Raw genomic sequence first — 19,623 nt, forward strand, 5'->3', positions numbered from 1 at the left:
ATACATATATATATATATATATATATATATATATATATATATATATATATATATATATATATAGTGGCTTGCAAAAGTATTCAGACCCCTGACCAATTCTCTCATATTACTGATATACAAATGGTACATTATATATATATATGAAATACTATTTTCCCCTCACACAGCAACCTTTTAATGAGTAAAGCAAGATATTATGTGCACTTGCTGCATAATGCCATATGTGTCAAAACAAAGCTCATTCTTGCTTTAAACAAATACCGTATTTGACATTATTTATTGCAGAATCAAGCTAACATAAACCTTTGGGGGTTGTGTGTAGTACAATTAACTGACCGATGACAGAATAAAAAGGGTTTGTTGGATCGGTTAATAATCTCTCTCTGCAGTTCTGATCAGTCAGTTATAACAGTGCACATTAATGAGGTGTATAGTATTACATTCCCAGTTCTAATTCCCATCCCCTCTGTAGATAATAAATGAACATTCTTCCTCATTTAGACAGAGAATCACTGGAATTGAAGCTCACCTGGACCCGATAATCCTCCCCGATCCCCTCAAGCTTCTTCTTCTCCTCATAGATTGCTTCTTTAATGTCATGCATCTCTGAGCAGAGCGTTATAGCACTGTCCACCTAAAATAGAACAAGATACCTAGCATTAACTACACTAGCCTTCATCTACCTTCTGACCAATCTGTATGGTGTACCTGTAAATAGCCAGGGAGTTGCAGCAAGCTCTATAAGAAATGGTGAAACAGATCTTCTTGTTTATGTACATTACCTGCAATACTACAGTGGTAAAAAACTGTGAAACATACCAACTGCATGCATTTAATGTCTTTAGAAAAATAAAATATTGAAGATATTAGACAATATATTTTTCACTGTGCTGTTTAACTAAAATGTACTTCCTTTCATAAAAGTAATTTAACTCTGGTATGATTGTAAAATTGTTACCAACCTTCCTATATGTATTTGTTGAGTGTCCCTAACAGTGATGTAAACCAGCAGGAGTGAGTCAAGCATTCTCCACTCCTCCCACTGAGCCACTAGAGGGCGTAGCCACAGTACTTTAGTAAGCAGACAGTACTCTTGGCATTGAGGAAAGTGACATTCAGTCATTTTCATACTGGTGTTCATTCACTACTGCAAATATTTGCTTTAATTGGGGCTGTTAAATAGTCAAAGGAATTTAAATGAATGCAGCCTATTGAAAAACAAAAGTATATAACAAACAGGACTTATTTTTAAATATCATATAGATAATTTTGACATGCTTGGAAAGAAACAGTACCTGTTATAGGAAACTGTTTAAAATGTATTAACATACACTCCTACAATCTAGAAGTAAAATAAAACAACCACTGAGGGATTCTTACCTCTTCAAGAATTTGCTGACCTTTTGGCACCAAGTTGATAAAATTCTGGATAATCTGGAAATGTGCCTTTGGCAGTGTGCTGGCATTCTCAGCGAGTCTGTGAAAAAGCAATGGCACAGCATTTCTTAACAACATTGCTGCTGAACTTTCAAAATACCGGTATTCAACAACCTAATGATTTATGTTAGTGTAGTTTTTTTGTTTGTTTTTTAACACAGAAAGTCAATGCAATGATGAAAATTTGAGCAAACTTTTAGTCTGCAATTGATCTGAACTTAACAAATTCAAATATACAAATGACTATACTAATGTTATATGGTAAGTAATTTCCCTTTCTAGGTAATTTATATAAATAGACTATTGCAAATAATATGTTGCATTTGTATGTATAATCCTAGCTACCTGTGTAAAATGGAAGGAAAATTGAAAAGTCAACTGCATGTTTTATATCTTTGCTTTGTGATGACTGTAAATAATCCATCTCATATTTCAATCACTTTGGAGGTTGCCAGGCAACTGCACACATTGTTGACTTTTTACATGCTATAAATCCTTATGACTCTAAAATGGATCTGCACTGACGGCTCTGAAAATTATATATTTTTTCCCCAAGGTGGTCCTTTTTGTTAGCTTAATTAAAAATTATACACATTTAATAGCAAGTGTCTGTAAATTGTTAGTTGAACTGAATCAAATAATGCATACAAATTGTCATGCTACCATAAAATCCAACTCCCTGAAACATGAAGATATCCCAGAACATGGAGGCATCAGTTCTTTGCAGTATGTACTTCATAATGCAGCCTTACTTTTGCTTCTCTGGAGCTCCTTTTTGGTGATACATCACAAGGGTACCAAGAATCATGCCTAGGTTTGTCCTGCCCACTCCGACTTGGCAGCTGAAGACGAGGGCAGGAAGAGGTTTTGATGTGTCTCGAGAAAGCAGCAAATTTGGGCTCTCCTTATTAAAAAAAGAAAGAAAAAAAAAGTTGAACCATATGTTTTACAATTCAATTAACTGTTGTTGCCGTTATTAGAAACTGACCGTGTTTTGGCAGTATGGAATTTCCATTTGCAGACCATTTTCTCTTACTTGACTATCAAGACAGTTATTCAGCACTGTTTATAAGTGAGTTCACACTAAAAGTGTTGTAAATTTAGACCAATTGCCAAAAGTCCTAATAACTAATACCTACCTACCAGCCAAGAAAATGTACAATTTATAACTTGGCAAAATGGTCATGTTGCATGAGCATAACAATAATAAGACAAAGAGCTTTACTGTCTGACACCTCATTCCAAAATAGGCAAATGAGAGAGACGGCAAGTAAAACAAAAGAGCGATGGAAACTACGCTCTGTTATCAGAACAAATCAGTCCAGAATTAAAAAAAAAAAAAAAAAAAAAAACAGGATTTTGTTTTATAACAAAATATAATAAGCCTTGAAAAACTACTGTAAATGCACAGTACAAATAAAAAAAATGAACATCGTGTGGTTGTATGAATTTCATCATGTTAAATTAACTCATGCAATAGGAATATACTCATTGACTCCTGCAGAATGGATTTACAATCCTAGCTCTCAATTTCCCTAATCAACATATACTCTAGAGCACCATCTCTGTGGACACTTGACTAGCACTAACTGATAAGGCTGTTTCACACACATCTCTCACACAGGCCTATGCCACACAATGCCAGAGATTACCTTATCAAGAGAGTCCATCTACCGCATCACTGGTAATGCCACCTTTAAGGTCATATCACTACTCGGACCATGCTATCGACAATTTATTTTTTTAAAAGTATAACATCTAAAAGTTTTGACTGATTTTCAAAACAATAAAATTACTACAGCTTGTATTATTTTAAGTTAATGTGTTTATTTCTCATTCTTGAACTTGAAAGGTTTTTTATTTATTTTTTTACCTTCTTTTTACGCTTCGGTCAGCACAAAAGAGTAAACTTAAGTGGTTGTCAAATTGGGGCTCAAGAAGGTTAAAGGCTTAATTTGCATAGTATCTCCCAATTACAAAGTACATTCAAATAAACATTAGGTAACCTAAGAGCAAACAATGTTTTACAACAGTACTTTGTTAGTTCCCATGCTTACCCTGAGTATATTAACAAAGGTATCAAACTGCCCCTCCAGTGGTGCGCCTTCAGTAGGCAATGGCAATCGATGATACCTGGAAAACACATTGCACTGAAACCCAATTCCGTCATCTTTCATGGAACAATGTGAGACTGCAGTGTTTTAAGCAACAGAGCTGAATGCTGTATGCATGTATGCTGATGTAACATCAGGCATGTTGTGTTGTCCAAGGCCCAAACACCAAGGCCCAATTCTGTTACCACTCCAAAGCCCTGGACTAGTTAGAAATATTCTGTCCTGCAGGTATGAATTTTACATAAAAACTACTAGTATTTATTATACACAAATAAGAAGATCAAACTGAATGAAGACAAGGCTGATGTATGCACTTGGAAACAGACAATGCATCGCAGCTTTCAATTCACTTTAATGCCAACCTTTGAGTCTGACATTCTGACAAAATATTAAATAGGTCTATAGAGCACTATATTTGCTATTTGTTTTTTTAAAAAAGGAAAGTCTTCTGCTGATCTACTCATCTGCTGTTTCAAAGGTCCATGCAATGTATATGTGGGCTCTGAACCCTTAATTCCAGTATGTTTGGTGCTTTCCTTTCAATTTAGAAACATTCCTTTTGGCTGCCAGTTATCGGACTAGTAGGAGTGGAGATAAGTAAAGGGATCCTAAATATTGCATTGGGAGTACCAAAGTACAAACATACATTTCCATAAAGACAAACAAAACCTCTGGCTTTGAGCTAACTGATATAGCTGAAGTGGCTATAGATTAATTTAAAAGCACTCGTTATCACAGCAAAAGTGTAAAGTGTAACACATACAGCAATACACAGATGTGAGTTACCTATATGAAGGCATTGTAAAGACAGGTCTCTTGTAAACTTCTTCAGTGACATGAATGTCCTCTTCACAGCTGATGGTGATGTGCTGAGGTTCATTCTTGAAGTGTTCAATGTCATTGTAGACATAGTACACGTTTTCATTGAGTTGAGCAAAGTCATAAAGCTGCAAACGGAAAGCAAAAACAGCACGTACAAAAGTTTTGTTAATTGCCTGACTCATATTAAAATCTTTATCCCTAACTGTCAATCCAACACAGATTATCGATTTGGCACCTAGAATATTAAATTGATCCTAACAGCAAAAGATCAAAATTAAAACAAAGGTTATGAAAATCTAACAGTGCATGCAAGTCAGTGTATTTCAGTCTATAAAAATATAGAAAACCCCAGGGCTCCTTTAGATCGGCTACTGTTTAGACCATCTGAATAGACCCCAGTTACTTTTTTGCGTAACATCTCATTAATTTGATCAATCACAAAGCTTTTCTTTTTGATTAACAAACTTGACAATGCGGTGAAACTCATGTCTAAAACTGATGCACAAAATGGTGGTGCCAGTGTCCATGAACTTCTCCAATACCTTTTCCTTCATAGGAAAATCAGAAAACAAGAAAGAAAAGAACATGAAAAGAGAGGAGAGGCAGAGAGACCGAAAACGGCATATTCACTTTAAGAAGATGCTTGTGACGTTCCTTTTGAAGCTTTGGTTCATCGTGAAAAAAACACTGAATTGGTTGACTTGAAGTTTCTTTCTAAAAACCAATGCAATACTTTTTACATATATGTGTTAGATTAGGTTTTAGATATGTTGGTAAAGGTTAGGAGTTTGTTGCTAGAATTCATTTTTTCACTCAAGTCTCAAGAAAACTTTAAAGGAATCCCACAACCTCAAACTCACAGCCCAGTAGCTTGTAATGCAAGTACAACAGAGCAGGTATCGCCATGCATCGTATGCACAAATACTACTTTAGCCGTAAATAGGAATCCTTTATTGATACTCCTCTTTTGACACAGCAGAAAGAAAAGTTTAGGAAAAGAAATTCAAATTATTATTTTAAAATTGGTATCTGGTTGTATTTATGGGATCGTTTCTAATGAAGTATCTTTCCATTGCAAAGCAGAAGAGCAAAGAGCAATAAAAGTGATGTGTTTCTAACAAAATTTGTTTCATAAGAACATTGCATACACACCTCCTTTCTGATTGTCAATTCCAAGTTTTCCACTTTAACATCTTTCCCCAAACCATGGAGGTTTTCATGGAGGTTTTCTTTTCTCCTCGGTGTGTACGGTATAAAATCATTTTCCAAATGTAAAAACACAACAGGTTCCTCGCGCACACAGAAGAAGATCACGTCCTGATATTAAAACAATAAATAAATAAATAAATAAAATGACAGACAAATGATATGTCAATATAAATTCAGATCATTCGTCAAAAGAGGTTACACACCTTGTAACCATGTGTCTGCAGTCTCTGAAGGACTTGCTTGAAGCCACTAAGGCTAGGCTGCCCCATTCCAAACAAAGGATAGTTTCCCTTGGCCTGCCTGAAGTTTGGTGCACCATAACTGCCTATAGTGTTCAAGACATCTGCTTTACTGTACACGTCCTGCACCATAAAATATTTGCCCTAAAAGGAAAAAAAATCTCTTGTTATGCATTCTCAACTAACAAACTGCTTAAGAAACAAATACAAAGATGCTAATTTTAGATATGTGTTATTGTATTAATTGCTTACTATATACTAGCTGTCTCAAGAGGCAACATTAAAAACAGTCGCATAGTTTTTAAATCAGGGACACAACACCTTTTGATAGACGCCAGCCTTGAATTTTGCTAGTGTAGCGTCAACAGTACTGAAGCATTGCAAAGTAGCCAAACAATATTACAGATACACTTCTTTTTTTCTGTGCTTATGTATCCCCTTTCTGAGGTGTTTAGTCAATGTCTTTTTAGATATGACCAAAATGTGCTGTAAGCAGAGCTTTCATTTGTTCTGAAAGGTGAATTGACCATTTTTGTTGTTGGTCTTGGGTGTTTTTATGGATGTTTAAATCAGTTAAAATTTTAAAATCACAGACACTCATTTTAATACAACTAATTATAACTAATTTGATTTCTCCAAAGATTAATAAAAAGTAAAGTAACAACACCAGTAAAAACCCCGAACCAATGTTCTTACCTGTACGAGGTAGTGTTCAGGCATGGTGTCTGAAATTCGTCCGACAGTGTAATTTGTTTTAAGGAGATCATCGTGAATCTGAAACTCTTCTCTACAGTTATACCTAAAGTTAAACACAAGTAGGAGATGATTCGTAACATTACTACACCACAACAATCAAGGTCACATCTACAGCACTTGAGCATCTCATGGGGGACATGAAAAAACAAGAAGTAAACCAAAACAATGCTCATGTTCTATAGAGATGCGCTGCACTGCTTAGCCTTATTCCTATCAGCAGTTATGAATAATAATGGTAGCAATTAAATATTTACCAGCAACTTTAAAGAAATACTTACGTAATGACTACCGGTGCCACCTTATTGGTAATAATGGACTTGGCCTTGTTGTTGTGAATGTTGACTGTTTGAAAGGAGTTAATGCTCATTGACCGCCTGTTGTCTGCCATCTCATTGCCATGGACACTTTCAAATGGGTGTGCTACGGAGACTGTCTGCTGTGCTGTACTGGCAGTTGTACCCATAATCTACAAACAGCTGTGAAGAACACATGATTGCATTAATAGAAATTATAACTTCCTGAACCGGTAGTTGTCCTCAAAAGTTAAATCCAGTCCAAAATATAACATAAAAACACCCAAAGTGAGAACTGGTGGCATTGCTTCTGGCACACTGGGTAATCTTAACAATATAATTGTTATTAGTAATTCCTCATTACCAATAGCAGTGAATTTGAAACTGAAAGAATGATTTTTTAAATTTACAAAAATTAGGATTGAACACAATTCTAGCCTCTTGTAAGGAAGCCACACACAGTGAACTATACAGAATTTACCAGCATTTAGACTATTATATCTACATACACTACTACAATTTTTCTCCTCCTCTATTAATACAAATATTTCCACAAGTTGACTGAATTCATTCTAGTATAAATCAGAGATTTATAACTTTTCCAGATTTACAAATTTGTTTTGAAACCAGACTTAAGCAGCTTCAAATTGGCTTATGACCAGCAAATTCCACTCGCTCAGACTGAGCTCTATTTTTAAAAGTTGCTGTTATCACCGAAAAGTACAGCTATCAGAAAACAATGCACACACATATTACTACGGTTTATCTTTTGGCAAAGTGCTGTACAGAAGAGAGTACATGCTGCTGATTGCAAAACTGGCCAAGCCATGATTACTATAGAAGGAAGCAAAATACATCCTTTTTTTTTTCTTTTTTTTTTAGATCTGCACTGGATACAGTTGTAGACCCCCAGACACATTGCTGGGTGTAGATAACCTGTTTGTGTCCAGGTGCCTCCCAGGCAGCTGGACAGGAATCTCAGTGTGTCCCATCTTCCGGGCTCCATAATAGTATCTGATTTTACTGGAAGACTGATAGGATGTGCTTCCCTAGCTGTCTCCTTGCCCAATAATGCCAAAGTTCATACTTTATTATAGTTACAGTCTAAATACAAAACATTAGGACTGAGCATCAAAGGGAATGGTTTATTATTGGGATTGAGCATCAAAGGGAATGGTTTATTAACAATGTGCACATTCTGCTAATGTTAGCATTGAAGTATAGCAATTACATTTAACTGACCAACTGTTTAACTAGAGGTCTTCCTCAATGTCTTCAAATGGAGCTGGAGAATACTATCAGTGGCTTCAAGAGGAAAATCTGACTAGCAGCCTTTTCATATTGACATTGTTAATTACCAGTAAATAATATTGCCTAAAGAACTGTAACTTCCAAAAACAGCACTGCATTTTAAAGCCATATTAAATTTAGGTAAGCATTTCAATAAAACAGGGCAAGTGTCATACAAATAACTGAACTGCTTACTGTGCCAGAGTAGAACAGGTCCACCTCTCTTCCCTGCATCTCTGTTGCTTATTTTTGGCCATATTTGAAGGCCCGGGGATATTTTGCATAATTTGCCCTGAATCACCAATTTTGCATTTTTCCTGTACCTTAAATAATCTGGCACTGTCTGGAGCTATGAGTTCCCTCTCTGAATGGAAACTCGCTATACTGATAGCTTCTTCAGCAGAGGCCAACAGCAATAACATACATCTGGCAGCCAGGTGGCTGGAATGCTGAATAAGAGTTTTAAAGGGACACTTTGAATAAAGACAGCAATGTCAGTTCTGGGATGTTCCCTGGGTAGCCCAAAACTAGTAGTGGTACTCTAAGGAAGTTACTGTTTGATAGAGTCATCATTGTTTTCATTTAATCTTCAAATGTTCTTTAATATGCATTGAATAAATTAAATGACTTAATTTACTAGTAAAAATAAAACAGCAAATACTGTCAAGTTAGCAAGAACAAAAATAAATAAATCAGTCACTTAGCCCTCCAAAAAAGCTGTTACCCTTACAAAGTAAATGGTGTATTACACACTGCTGGGCTTAAAGCCAATATAATTCTGCAGAAACCCCAATCATTCTCATCAAATCTTCTTTTTGATACAAAAGTTGTTCATTGATTCTGTAAGACCCAGGCCCAGGAGTAGATTGGTTAACCTTAAGAATGGCTCAAATACACTACAATTCCTGCCCAGTTGACTTTAAAAACTAGCAATCCAACAATATAGTTAACTTCTAAAGTGTGCATAGAATATTTTTTTCTTTCTTACTGGGCAATCAACCACTGTTATTAATTAACATTATATGGAGACACTGATTAGTACTGAAATAATGAGTTGGTAAACACTGTTTTTGGACTAGCTGATGAAGTTGTCACCTAGCAACAATATTTAGACAACAATATACAATTTCAATTTCAAAATACGGGATCTATATTTATTAGTTAAGGAAAGTCCTTACAACACATTTTTAACAATACTACGTAAAGCAATATCAACTTTATTATAATCTCCCCTCACAGTAAGAAGCCATAAGGACCTCTCACACTGCAAGTATAGCAAGTGTCTGTTTACTTTTAAAAGCCCCTGCATGTCAAGTCATGAAAAAATGAGTAACATTGTTTTGTTTTTTCCCTGGCTTAGTAAACTAAAGTAAAATTGAAAAGTTGCAAAATTAAAACTGAAATAAATTACTGTAGTCATGAAATCTGTAGTCACTGAATGTTTGATTACTGTTCTAAAAACAGTTGTGGTTGGAAAGGGGTCTCCAATTTGATTGGCAGATAATAAAGTTTACCTTTAGTCTAAGCAAAGGTTTTAAGCAGGGATGGTTGTTTATCCTGCAACCTACTTGGTTAAAAAAATATACCACTAGGATCTTAAATTATTTTTGCACTGGTCACTAGATAGTCACAAAGTGACAGCAAAACTACTGCAATGCTACCAAGATCTGAGCACACAGCGTCAGTCTGTGTCTAAGAAATTCTAGGTTTTTATGTACCTATCAAACAAGCTTTAAACCATATTTTGTTATTTTAAAAAAAGATTTTCAATGTCTCTGCTACCAACTTTGTATACTGTCATAGTGACCTAGGCCCTGGTATGATTGGCTGTAGGTAAGGGCATGTAAAATAACCTGCTTAACAAATGCTGCTTCATCTGGAAGCTCTTTGTATTGAGACTGGGTGAGTCAATGAGGGCGCCCAATCAGAGGGCTGCATGCTACTCTTAAGTTCTAATTTAATAGGTTTAAATATTTAGGACAAATGTACATCTGGTTTAGTAAATCTATGCCTTGCTGAAAGAGGTATCTGCTATGCAAAACTGCTTTGGAAATTGTTCCCTTCTGTCACTTAGGAGTTTAAGGACAAGTTATCAAAGGGCAATACAAGAAGTCCTGACAAAAAGGTTCTCCTGGGAGGGTGGAAAAGATGTTACAGTCATCTTTTGTATCAAAAACTCAGCTTCCTTAAATCTAATAAATTAGGTACTTCATTGTCGCAAAGTACCTTAGTTCCAATAAATGGAAATCATTTTATCATTTAAGTCATGTCAGAAGAAAATAAAGATCCCTAAAATGCCTACTTACCCTTCCTTCTGTACCTTAATGTTTGGACACCATGACCCACACACTATACTGGATCACTAAACAGAGATGTTTTACTTTGAGCCCTTATTTGTGTTGTCCAAATTAGGCAGTTTTTTTGTTTGTTTGTTTGTTTTTTAGAATCTGCTAGCAAAGTGGCGATCAATTCAAACACAGAAATGCCAGGCTTTTTTATTTGACCCAATTTCAAATAAGTTTTTTCAGCATAGGGGAATGGTATTAGAACCTGATCTATAACCCATTCTAATGACATGCCAAATAGAAACATTTTGAACTATTTTGTCTGTAAAGACGTTATCAGTTTTTCTCGTTACATGCAGGCTCATGAAGCTAGTTGTAGAGGCTTGTTAATGTTTAATTAGTATGCAGTACACATTGCAAACCTTCTAAATCGTTTTCAATCTAAAAGCCTTTTATTCTAACAGAAAATAATCTAAATGGAAGAAAAGAGTCATGAGGCTATCTCTCTCCTCCAGTGTCCTGTCCATTTGTTAATATCTCCATTGGATTCATTCTTAGTTCAAAGAAATTCATACCTGCATTAATTTTTTTTTTTTTTACTTTTTTTTTTTTTTTTTTTTTTTTTTTTTTTTTTTTAATTTGCTTTATGAATTACTGAATCACTTTATATTTCATGAAGATAAGCAGGGCAGAATTTTGAGCTTGCATGGGCATTTACAAAGAAGCCTTGTTCCCATGTCAGGAGAAGATTTTGGTGAAATAATGATTTGGTTGTGTTCTGGATTGATATATGGCCATTCATTATTGCTTACACCTGTTTTTGCTTCAGGAAAGTTGGGATAAATTTGCAGCAAATTCAAGTCATCATCTTTAAGACTGATCCTTCTGAAGCATATGGATATAACTTGGAAACAGAAGTACCAGCTAACTCAAAATCTACTATTGTGACTTAAGCTAAATTACAATACAGGGATAGATTTTATATAGACAGAATATATGTCAAAACACATTAAATCAGTAATGTGATGGACAGTCCATTTACCAAAAGGTGTGTGCTACAACTCTTAGGTGTATCCATTTTTTGTCCAAATGGAAAGCAGGATTTGGATAGCAAAAACATTTTAATTTACATTTTTTGTTGCAATACTCCATTAGTCAAATACTATAGGGCACATTGTAATGCAAGATATCTATCTTGCTTCTTCACTCCACCTCTGGCTCATTTAGACGTGTGGGGAAATGCTACCAATCACTGAAAAAAGGCAATTATGTCAATAATTACCTTAAGTGGTCTAATTCAGGCTACTTACATTTAGAATTTAAAGACAGTAAACAGTTTGCTTCTGCTCAGCACAGGCATAAAATACAGATAATTACATCTCAATGGAATACTATTAACATTTTAAAACTTTAAAACAACAAATGTATTAGTTACCCATGACATGGTGAGACCACATTATACAGTTACCGTAGGAGGGTAATTTAATCTGTGGTTTGACAATTCTGTCAAACTCTTAAAAAACTTTCTACATTGCAAATTTACCTTACAAGGATACATACCTCAGGTTACTATATTTTATGGGTTTGTGTTCTGAACTTAATTTGAACTTAGCACTCAGTCTGGAAGGCTTTCTAAGGATAAACATGAATTCAGGGCATACCCCTGTAGGATGCTCTCCAATCCCATAAACTCTTTGTAAAGGAATTCCACTTAATTATATTGGTTTGTTATGATTTAAGACTGCAATTCTATGCAGCTTGTTTTACAAAAAAAAAAAAATAATAAATCACAAGTTTATGCTGCAGAAGCTCTGGTTGGTATGAGTACCAATCAGTTTTCACCATCACACAAACCCACACCACACTTTGCCCTGCTGTAGATAACAAAGAACTTGAAAGAAATGTTCCAGGTTATTCAAGAACACTGCTGAAAAAGAAGTGTGTCTTTTTCCAAGACAAATATTTATTTAAAATATCTCCGAATACAACAAATACTCCCGTCTACAGCTATGTCCAAATGTTTTGCACCACCCTTTAGAATTAACCTGCTAAATAATGTTATGTTATTACATTACATATCGCTTTGTAGTTTTCCATATACATAACAAAAAACTGACAAACATTTTTGACATTATAAAACCTAGCATGAAATACTGTACTACTATTATGGCTTCTAATAGACTCTTACAATATAAGTTTGTAGTTTATTTCATTACATTAAATTATGTTCAGAGTTGTTTTTTTTTTCCCTATGTCTCAAACCTAAAATTCTAGGTGATGCAAAACTTTTGGCCATAAATGTTTACATTTGATACAATGTAATTGGGTGCTAGCTTCATAAATAATACAATCCTCTTCTTTGGTATCAGTGTTTTTATTCAAACAGAAACAAAATACAGTGCTTTCAGAACCTCAGGCCAAGGTCAGAGGCTGTCCTTCACTTTACTTGTCTTTCTTATCTCTCTATCCCTTAATTCCACAAAGTTCCTTATTCCAGCCTTACTGTATGCTGCTGTTCATTGGCAGAACCTTTCTCCAGTGATGAGTTCATTATTTCTCTCACTATTTTTCTTAGTTTTAGTCTGCTGTTCAACTCTGCAGTAGAAAGACCTAGCACTGGCAATGCACTTTCACACTGTGAAAATGCATCATGTTTTTGTCATAAAAATAAAACTATTTCTGTGCAACAGAACCCAGAATTGCCTATTTTTTAATGTTGCTTTAGGTCACAGTGGTATTGCTCCAGGTTCTCTCAAAGTGTAAAATTAGTTAAAATGTCACTTCTTAGCTAACTGCTTAGTGACTGCTAGAGGTGCTGTTTTAGCTGGTCTCTCTGGAAATTGCTGCACTCATAAACATCCTCTTAAGACTGAATCAAGCTGTGTTACCCAGTACAGTGTGCGGTTTATTCCGGGTAGTCTGCCAATGGCTGCCTTTGTAGCACAAAGGCAAGTAAACAGGTGGATTGTCTGCTTAATTCGCTTTTGTTTGTTCCATCAGACATCACTTACTTTTTATAACAACCTCTCAAAGTAATTAATACATTTTGCTTTCATTTTAATAAATTCCATGTTGCCTCGTAAGTGTAAACAGTATTTTAAAATGCTTTGCTTGCAAGCAGTCCACCATTTTTACCATGCAACCTTCTTGCACAAAAGCAGGTGATTATATTGATTTTTCTGATTTGTTGGCCAGTGTTTTAGGTATATTGTTTGTCCTAGAAGTAGCATTTCCAAACAGTAGTGAATGTCAATACCCCAGCTAAAAAGACAGACGTACAGTGTGGCTATACCATGTGTTGCAACAACAACAACAAAATGAGGGGTTTAGAATTTTTTCCAAACAGCAAAATGAACGACTCTTATTTGACAAATGACCATGTCCGTAATGAAACGGTCCATGGCCTTGTCCATTGGATAATAATAAAAATAATAATTATTGCCAGAGGGCAGGACAAGTGGCACTCTGGGCCACCTTCCCCCTGGACAAGGCATGCTGCAAGGTGGAGGCAGGGGGCGGAGGAAGAAGAGTTGTAATGACAAAGCCTTGAATAACCATATGCCGCCCTGCCAGTGTAAATAAGTGTGTGAGTGTAAGTTTCCCAGGGATGGGGTTAAATATACCCCTGCCAACAATCACAGGTGTAGCAATTACCCAATTATGGAACTGCCACACCTGTGATTGTTGGCAGGGATATATTTAATCCCATCCAACGGTGACGGTTTGTGGGATAAATATGACCGGCCCGAAGGGTGGACGTGTGGAATTAATAACAAAGATAGTGGAAGACTTCTTTAGACATCGACTTTTTCGTATAATGATGACCGTACGTGTATATACGTAACGTATATTATCTTATCTATATATATATATAATAATATATATATATATATATATATATATATATATAGATATATATATATATATATAGATATATATATTATACTTATATATATTGACTTTTATTAAATGAAAAAGATTAATAGAGTTATGTTTTTTCCACTTTCATCTCTTGTTACTAAATGTTCAGTTCTTCAACCAATTTTGGCACATTTTTATTATTGAAGTGTAGGGTGAAACTCAAGATAATGGGGCTAGCAGATATATTCCATTGCAACAGTAATGGTTTCCTGTTTCTCATAAGAATTTCATTCAATTTTTAATCACACATCAATGCAAAAGTTCAATTCAATGAGCTTGTTTATAAAGTTGTACATGGAAAATTGACCTGTACATATAAAAGACCCCCAAATCGTGCATCAGTTAGCAATGTCTCTTTCACATGCTGCACATTTAAATTCTGGAAGAGTACTAACTTTACTCAACAAGATGTCAACAAAAGATCTAAATCTATGCAATGTCTACTAGAGGGAAGGGTTATGCAGCTGCAGGATGCATCTGGCTGCACATTTACAAATAAGAGGAAGGATGCAAATGCTCCTTATTTTCAGAGACGTTATGAGCTAACCATTTTACACAACCATATTTTCATTCTAATAAAAGGCAGGAGAGATGAAAAGCTGAATAACTACTGTAAAACCTAAAGATACATAGAAAAAACATAAAAACGCAACAGCAAATTGTACAAGGGTATTAAAGGTCACCACAATGTGCATATATAAATACCTTCTGAAATTCCCAATGGATGACAGTAGGGTGTACAAAATCAAAGGACTTATAGCAGTATGTACTGTAGTTACTTTAACTCATGTGAAGGAAGCTCCTCAGTCTTTCTCTAACTTTGCACTGGTGCAAACAGAACAAAAAGCAGGCACTATTTCAATTTAACCAAGAAAAAGTTTGTAATGGAGAATTGAGCATTATCACAAGCTTGCCAATGATAATTTGCTTTTATGCATGAAGCATATTGTACATGTTTTAATAGCGGCATATGTACAGTTGTAGTTGTCACTGGATGCTAAAAATAGGAATTCACTAATAGTTACTTCCTGTCCTGTCTACTGTAGCAGATATTGCACAGCAGTGCCGTTTGTTGTGGTCTAATGATATGGAAGCGAAAGCAATGGGAAAATATTATAAGCCAGTTTACTATTGTTCGTGTTTCATCTCCAAAAAGTGAACACAGAAGCGCCCAGCATCCTTGGTGCACAGTCTTTTATCACAGGATGCAGACTCTTCAGGCCGTTAATTCATAACACTACAAAACAGGAAGAGCTAGCACACCTCAACAGGAAGTGGGTTATCAGATGCTCAGCAGTACATCCTAGCAGGGAGGGCTCCAAGCCCATTGAAACATACATCTACACACAGCTAGGTCTCAAGAGCACTGAAATGAGAAGTGTGTGTTTGTCTGTTACTGTAGAGGACGGTATGGGAGAATGAGCAAAGGAACTCTGAGCAAGGAAATTACTTCATAGACACAGAGATTGTACTGCATTTCCTCCTCACATCCTTATGATTACTCTGTTTCATTAAACAATCTTGATTTATGTTGTGCAATAAAACCATCTGAAATCAAGTCAATCACAAGATGCTTATCAAATGCAGATTACTACATCAGGTTTGCAGACAGTACAGTTACTAATACAGAAGAAAAACAAACAAAAACAACCACAATTTTCATTTGTCACATATGCGAGACGTTTCAACAGGGTGTTGTCTTATCCTTTTTGAGTTATATAAAAAGGCAGCGGAGGAAGGTCCTGCCCTTCTTGTGGTCTCATTTAGCTTTCAATATCTGAGGAAGCAGAGACTGTATCAGACTAACTTTTCTAGAATTTAAATATTTAAATTTGGGGCCCACAGAAATTCCAACCACGCTCACTAAAATCACATGTTTAAATATATACAGCACACCAAAATGCCTAATAAAACTGCTGCATGCATTTGTGTAAAGTATCCATTTTAATAAAATCACAGCACATGATAACTTAAGACTAGTTCAGTAAGAGAATGTAGGTCACTGAGCTAGGCCTTTTGTTTACAAATAGTAATTGCATTAATACTCCAGTTAGCCACAACTAAATCAATTCTTCAGTAGACAATAAAATTATAAACTACAATATAGACAGTGACTCATATCGCACACTACTACAACCATAGAGGTAAAAGATACCTTCCCCAAAACCAACCCTACTTATAAACCCAAAAGGTACTTGCCACTAGTTTTGTTCTCAATTTCTGCACTGATGGTGGTTAGAAGCTAAAATTGGGCACTGTGACTGGGACTGGTGAATATTAAAACAAGAACCTGTCTTCCACTGAATAAACTAGTGTAGGGCTGGTGTGGTTTCTATGCCAAATAGTTACAGGTTCTTGAGCGAGTCAAATTATGAGACCGTCTTATTTTATGTTTGATATAAATTGCCTCTTACATACTTTATGAAACAGGATTCATACATGTGGAGATTCAAAAAGCCTTCACTGTATATGTACAGTTTATAACTGCAAAACAGTTTTGTAAACTTGTTTTCTAAATTATCATTCACAAACCAACCTCCAGATTAAATCAAATCATTAAATGTTCTTTCCTGGTGCTGTGCGAGTTATGAGAAGTAACTAAATGATTGCTTTATTGCCTATTCCCCTGAATACTTGACCAACCTGCCACCACATATACACCGGTTGTCTCTGTAACATCTGTTTAAAATTACATTATCAGGTTTCATCACTATAGGATAAGAAGTTCTTTGAATATATGTATCTCTTTAGAGAGTACCATCTGCAAACTGCCAGCCACCTCCACTATATTCCTCTCATGATTGATATGCATCCTATTGTATTATTAAGGAAACTCATAGTTTAAAATCATTGCCCACCCAAGACAGTATTCCAATAAAATTTTTCATTCAGTTATTATTATTATATAACTAGTACAATGAAGTAAAAAATATGACCTCTACGTGTTGAATTGAAGGAGTCTCCCACATGAGCATCCTGATGCCAATGTTTCATTACCGGTGCTAAATGAACAGATACCAAAAAATAGAGAGACGAAAGGCAGAGGCTTGAGACTTCAGACTACAACACACAGAAAATAGTTCAGAGCTGGGGGAGTGCATTTACACAAATACTGAAACACCCGAAACATATTTCTCTTCTCTTTGACCCCTATAAAAAACTGCATCCAGGGCCAAATGTCTTCCTTGGAAATGAGATGTACTGTAGATTTCAGCAATCTAAACCTTCTGCTGAACAAACAGAACACACAGTACGGACAGTACGGCAGAACACAATATATTGCATTCTTTTAATAGTAACATTAAATATAATTTATCATGCTATTCATTCTGTGGAAAAAAACAAGCTACCAGTGTAAACTACTTCCCAGTTTGAGAGTTTATGTTACAAATCCATCTGTTTATCTGTTCAGTGACATTGCTGCTATTAATGGTTGCCTAGTGCTGGCAGACCAGAACCTCTTAACATTCACATAGTTACAGAACAGATGCTTGTTTTCATGTATTTTTCTCTATCCCTTTCAGAGGTGACATTTCAAGTCAGACGTCGTAACAAACCCTACAGCCCAAAACATCAAAGCATTGTGCACTGGAAACATATTGAACCCACTCAAACAAAATAAACCCATAAATTGAAAGCCATTTGTATTACTTTCCATATGATCTAATGAAACTTGCCAGGGCACACATAAAATCAAATGTACGCCACAGACCAGTTACTGTCAAACACACTACCTTAGGTTGTCCCAATATTTGTAATATGTGCGTGTTCAGTATGTACTTGTATAATATAAAATACAGGACTAATCACTTACACGGTCTGAATAACCATTTCAGACTTGCATCAATGGATCCCTCTTTCAGTGAAAAAGTGACCCTGACCAGAAAAATCACCCTGGGCTCAACTTAGACGTTACTTTCATGTGTAGTACCTTGTTCGACTCATAATGACTAAGGCTTACAAGGAAAAAAATACCAGCAGCACCTAACTCACTTTTGGCAAGTTGCCATACGAGGAGTAAGTGACAAGTTTTATCCAAACTTCAGCCCAACCCTTTACCCTGTAGGGGATGCAGATCCTAAAATGTTAGTATTGCTGTAAGAACCTTAGGAACCACGCTTTCAAATGTTGTAAAACACTTTTTGTTTCAAAGTCCCCCCACTGGTTATTAACCTCCTCCTGAAATCTGAATTTTTGGTATTTCTACCAAGTGTAGGCCAAAATAACTCACGTGGAGGGGCTCCAAAAAAACGCCCAAAGATATTTTTGGATAGATGTTGAGAGAATCTACAAGAATCAAGCAAAACATTTTGGTATCCGCAGATTTGGGATTTTTGAAGTTGCATTTGTAATGCATTCAAGCGTTGCTATGGCCACTTTGGTTAGGCTAAAGTACCACATATTCCTAACCGAACTGGCATTATTCTTCAATATTGCACTGTCTGGGGTTAGCTCTAGAGTAACAAGTGACAGAGTGTGCTTTCAGTGGCACTAGCTTGGAGTGACATTTGAAACTACCAAAACCTCACTTAGATGCATTTTAAAAACTATGAACTGATAGAAAACACAAAAAAATAGATAATCTAGGCAAACTTTAGGTGCTTAAGAAGTTAATGTGATCTTTATGACATGCTTACCGTATGCGGCTTCCAATCTCAAAATTTTCTTTGGCTGTGAGGTCTGGTATTGAAAAAATTATGGAAAATTCAGTTTTTCAAAAAAAAAAAAAAAAAACTTCCCTGTTTACACCGCTGTTTCCATATGCATGCCTTCCGCCATCTTGACAATGCAGCGTTGTTCCATGTGGTTTTGAACACTACTCAGTGTGCCGCTCCAGTGTCCAGGCACCATGCATACTGGCAAGTGGCACATCCTGAATAGGACTTGGCCTATTGTGGCAAGGTAGAGGTTCACTGCCACTGAAGACTTAACTCCAAAGACTTCCAGGTGTGTGGCGAGTATGGAATTCCGTGTGGTGACAGTGTTGAAAGATGCAGTTGTCCAGAAAGGTCCAGCTCAGCTGCGTCTACAAGTTGGTGTTCCCTGGAAAAGTTGATAACGTCTCTGATGATGGAGCACAAGTGAAGGTTATGCATCCTGTCGGACCGAACACTTCAAGGGAGCTTCAAGAGGCCCTTCCCTGAGGACAGACTGTTCTATGAATGGAAGAACATTGAGAAGAAAATCTCGCTCCCTGTTCCAGTTCACGCCAGCAATAACTTTAAATTTGATAATTACTGAACTTTTGTGATGTGTG

General features: G+C 35.9%; 1 protein-coding gene across 2 annotated transcripts in view; it reads right to left on the bottom strand.

Moving 5' to 3' along the window:
- Positions 1 to 19,623, bottom strand: part of LOC121325757 (paladin-like) — an 88,558-nt gene that overhangs the window by 51,655 nt on the left and 17,280 nt on the right. For both annotated transcript variants that reach the window (XM_041268702.1, XM_041268701.1), the window contains exons 2-10: positions 6,856 to 7,053; positions 6,518 to 6,620; positions 5,786 to 5,965; positions 5,526 to 5,690; positions 4,338 to 4,498; positions 3,495 to 3,570; positions 2,190 to 2,341; positions 1,381 to 1,477; positions 530 to 634 (exon numbers count right to left, since the gene is read on the bottom strand). In XM_041268702.1, coding sequence (XP_041124636.1) covers positions 530 to 634; positions 1,381 to 1,477; positions 2,190 to 2,341; positions 3,495 to 3,570; positions 4,338 to 4,498; positions 5,526 to 5,690; positions 5,786 to 5,965; positions 6,518 to 6,620; positions 6,856 to 7,040 — 1,224 coding nt within the window. In that variant the 5' untranslated portion in view covers positions 7,041 to 7,053. The remainder of the gene's footprint in view (positions 1 to 529; positions 635 to 1,380; positions 1,478 to 2,189; positions 2,342 to 3,494; positions 3,571 to 4,337; positions 4,499 to 5,525; positions 5,691 to 5,785; positions 5,966 to 6,517; positions 6,621 to 6,855; positions 7,054 to 19,623) is intronic.

Source organism: Polyodon spathula, chromosome 13 (assembly GCF_017654505.1).
Source record: "Polyodon spathula isolate WHYD16114869_AA chromosome 13, ASM1765450v1, whole genome shotgun sequence".
In the NCBI taxonomy this organism is placed as follows: Eukaryota; Metazoa; Chordata; class Actinopteri; order Acipenseriformes; family Polyodontidae; genus Polyodon; species Polyodon spathula.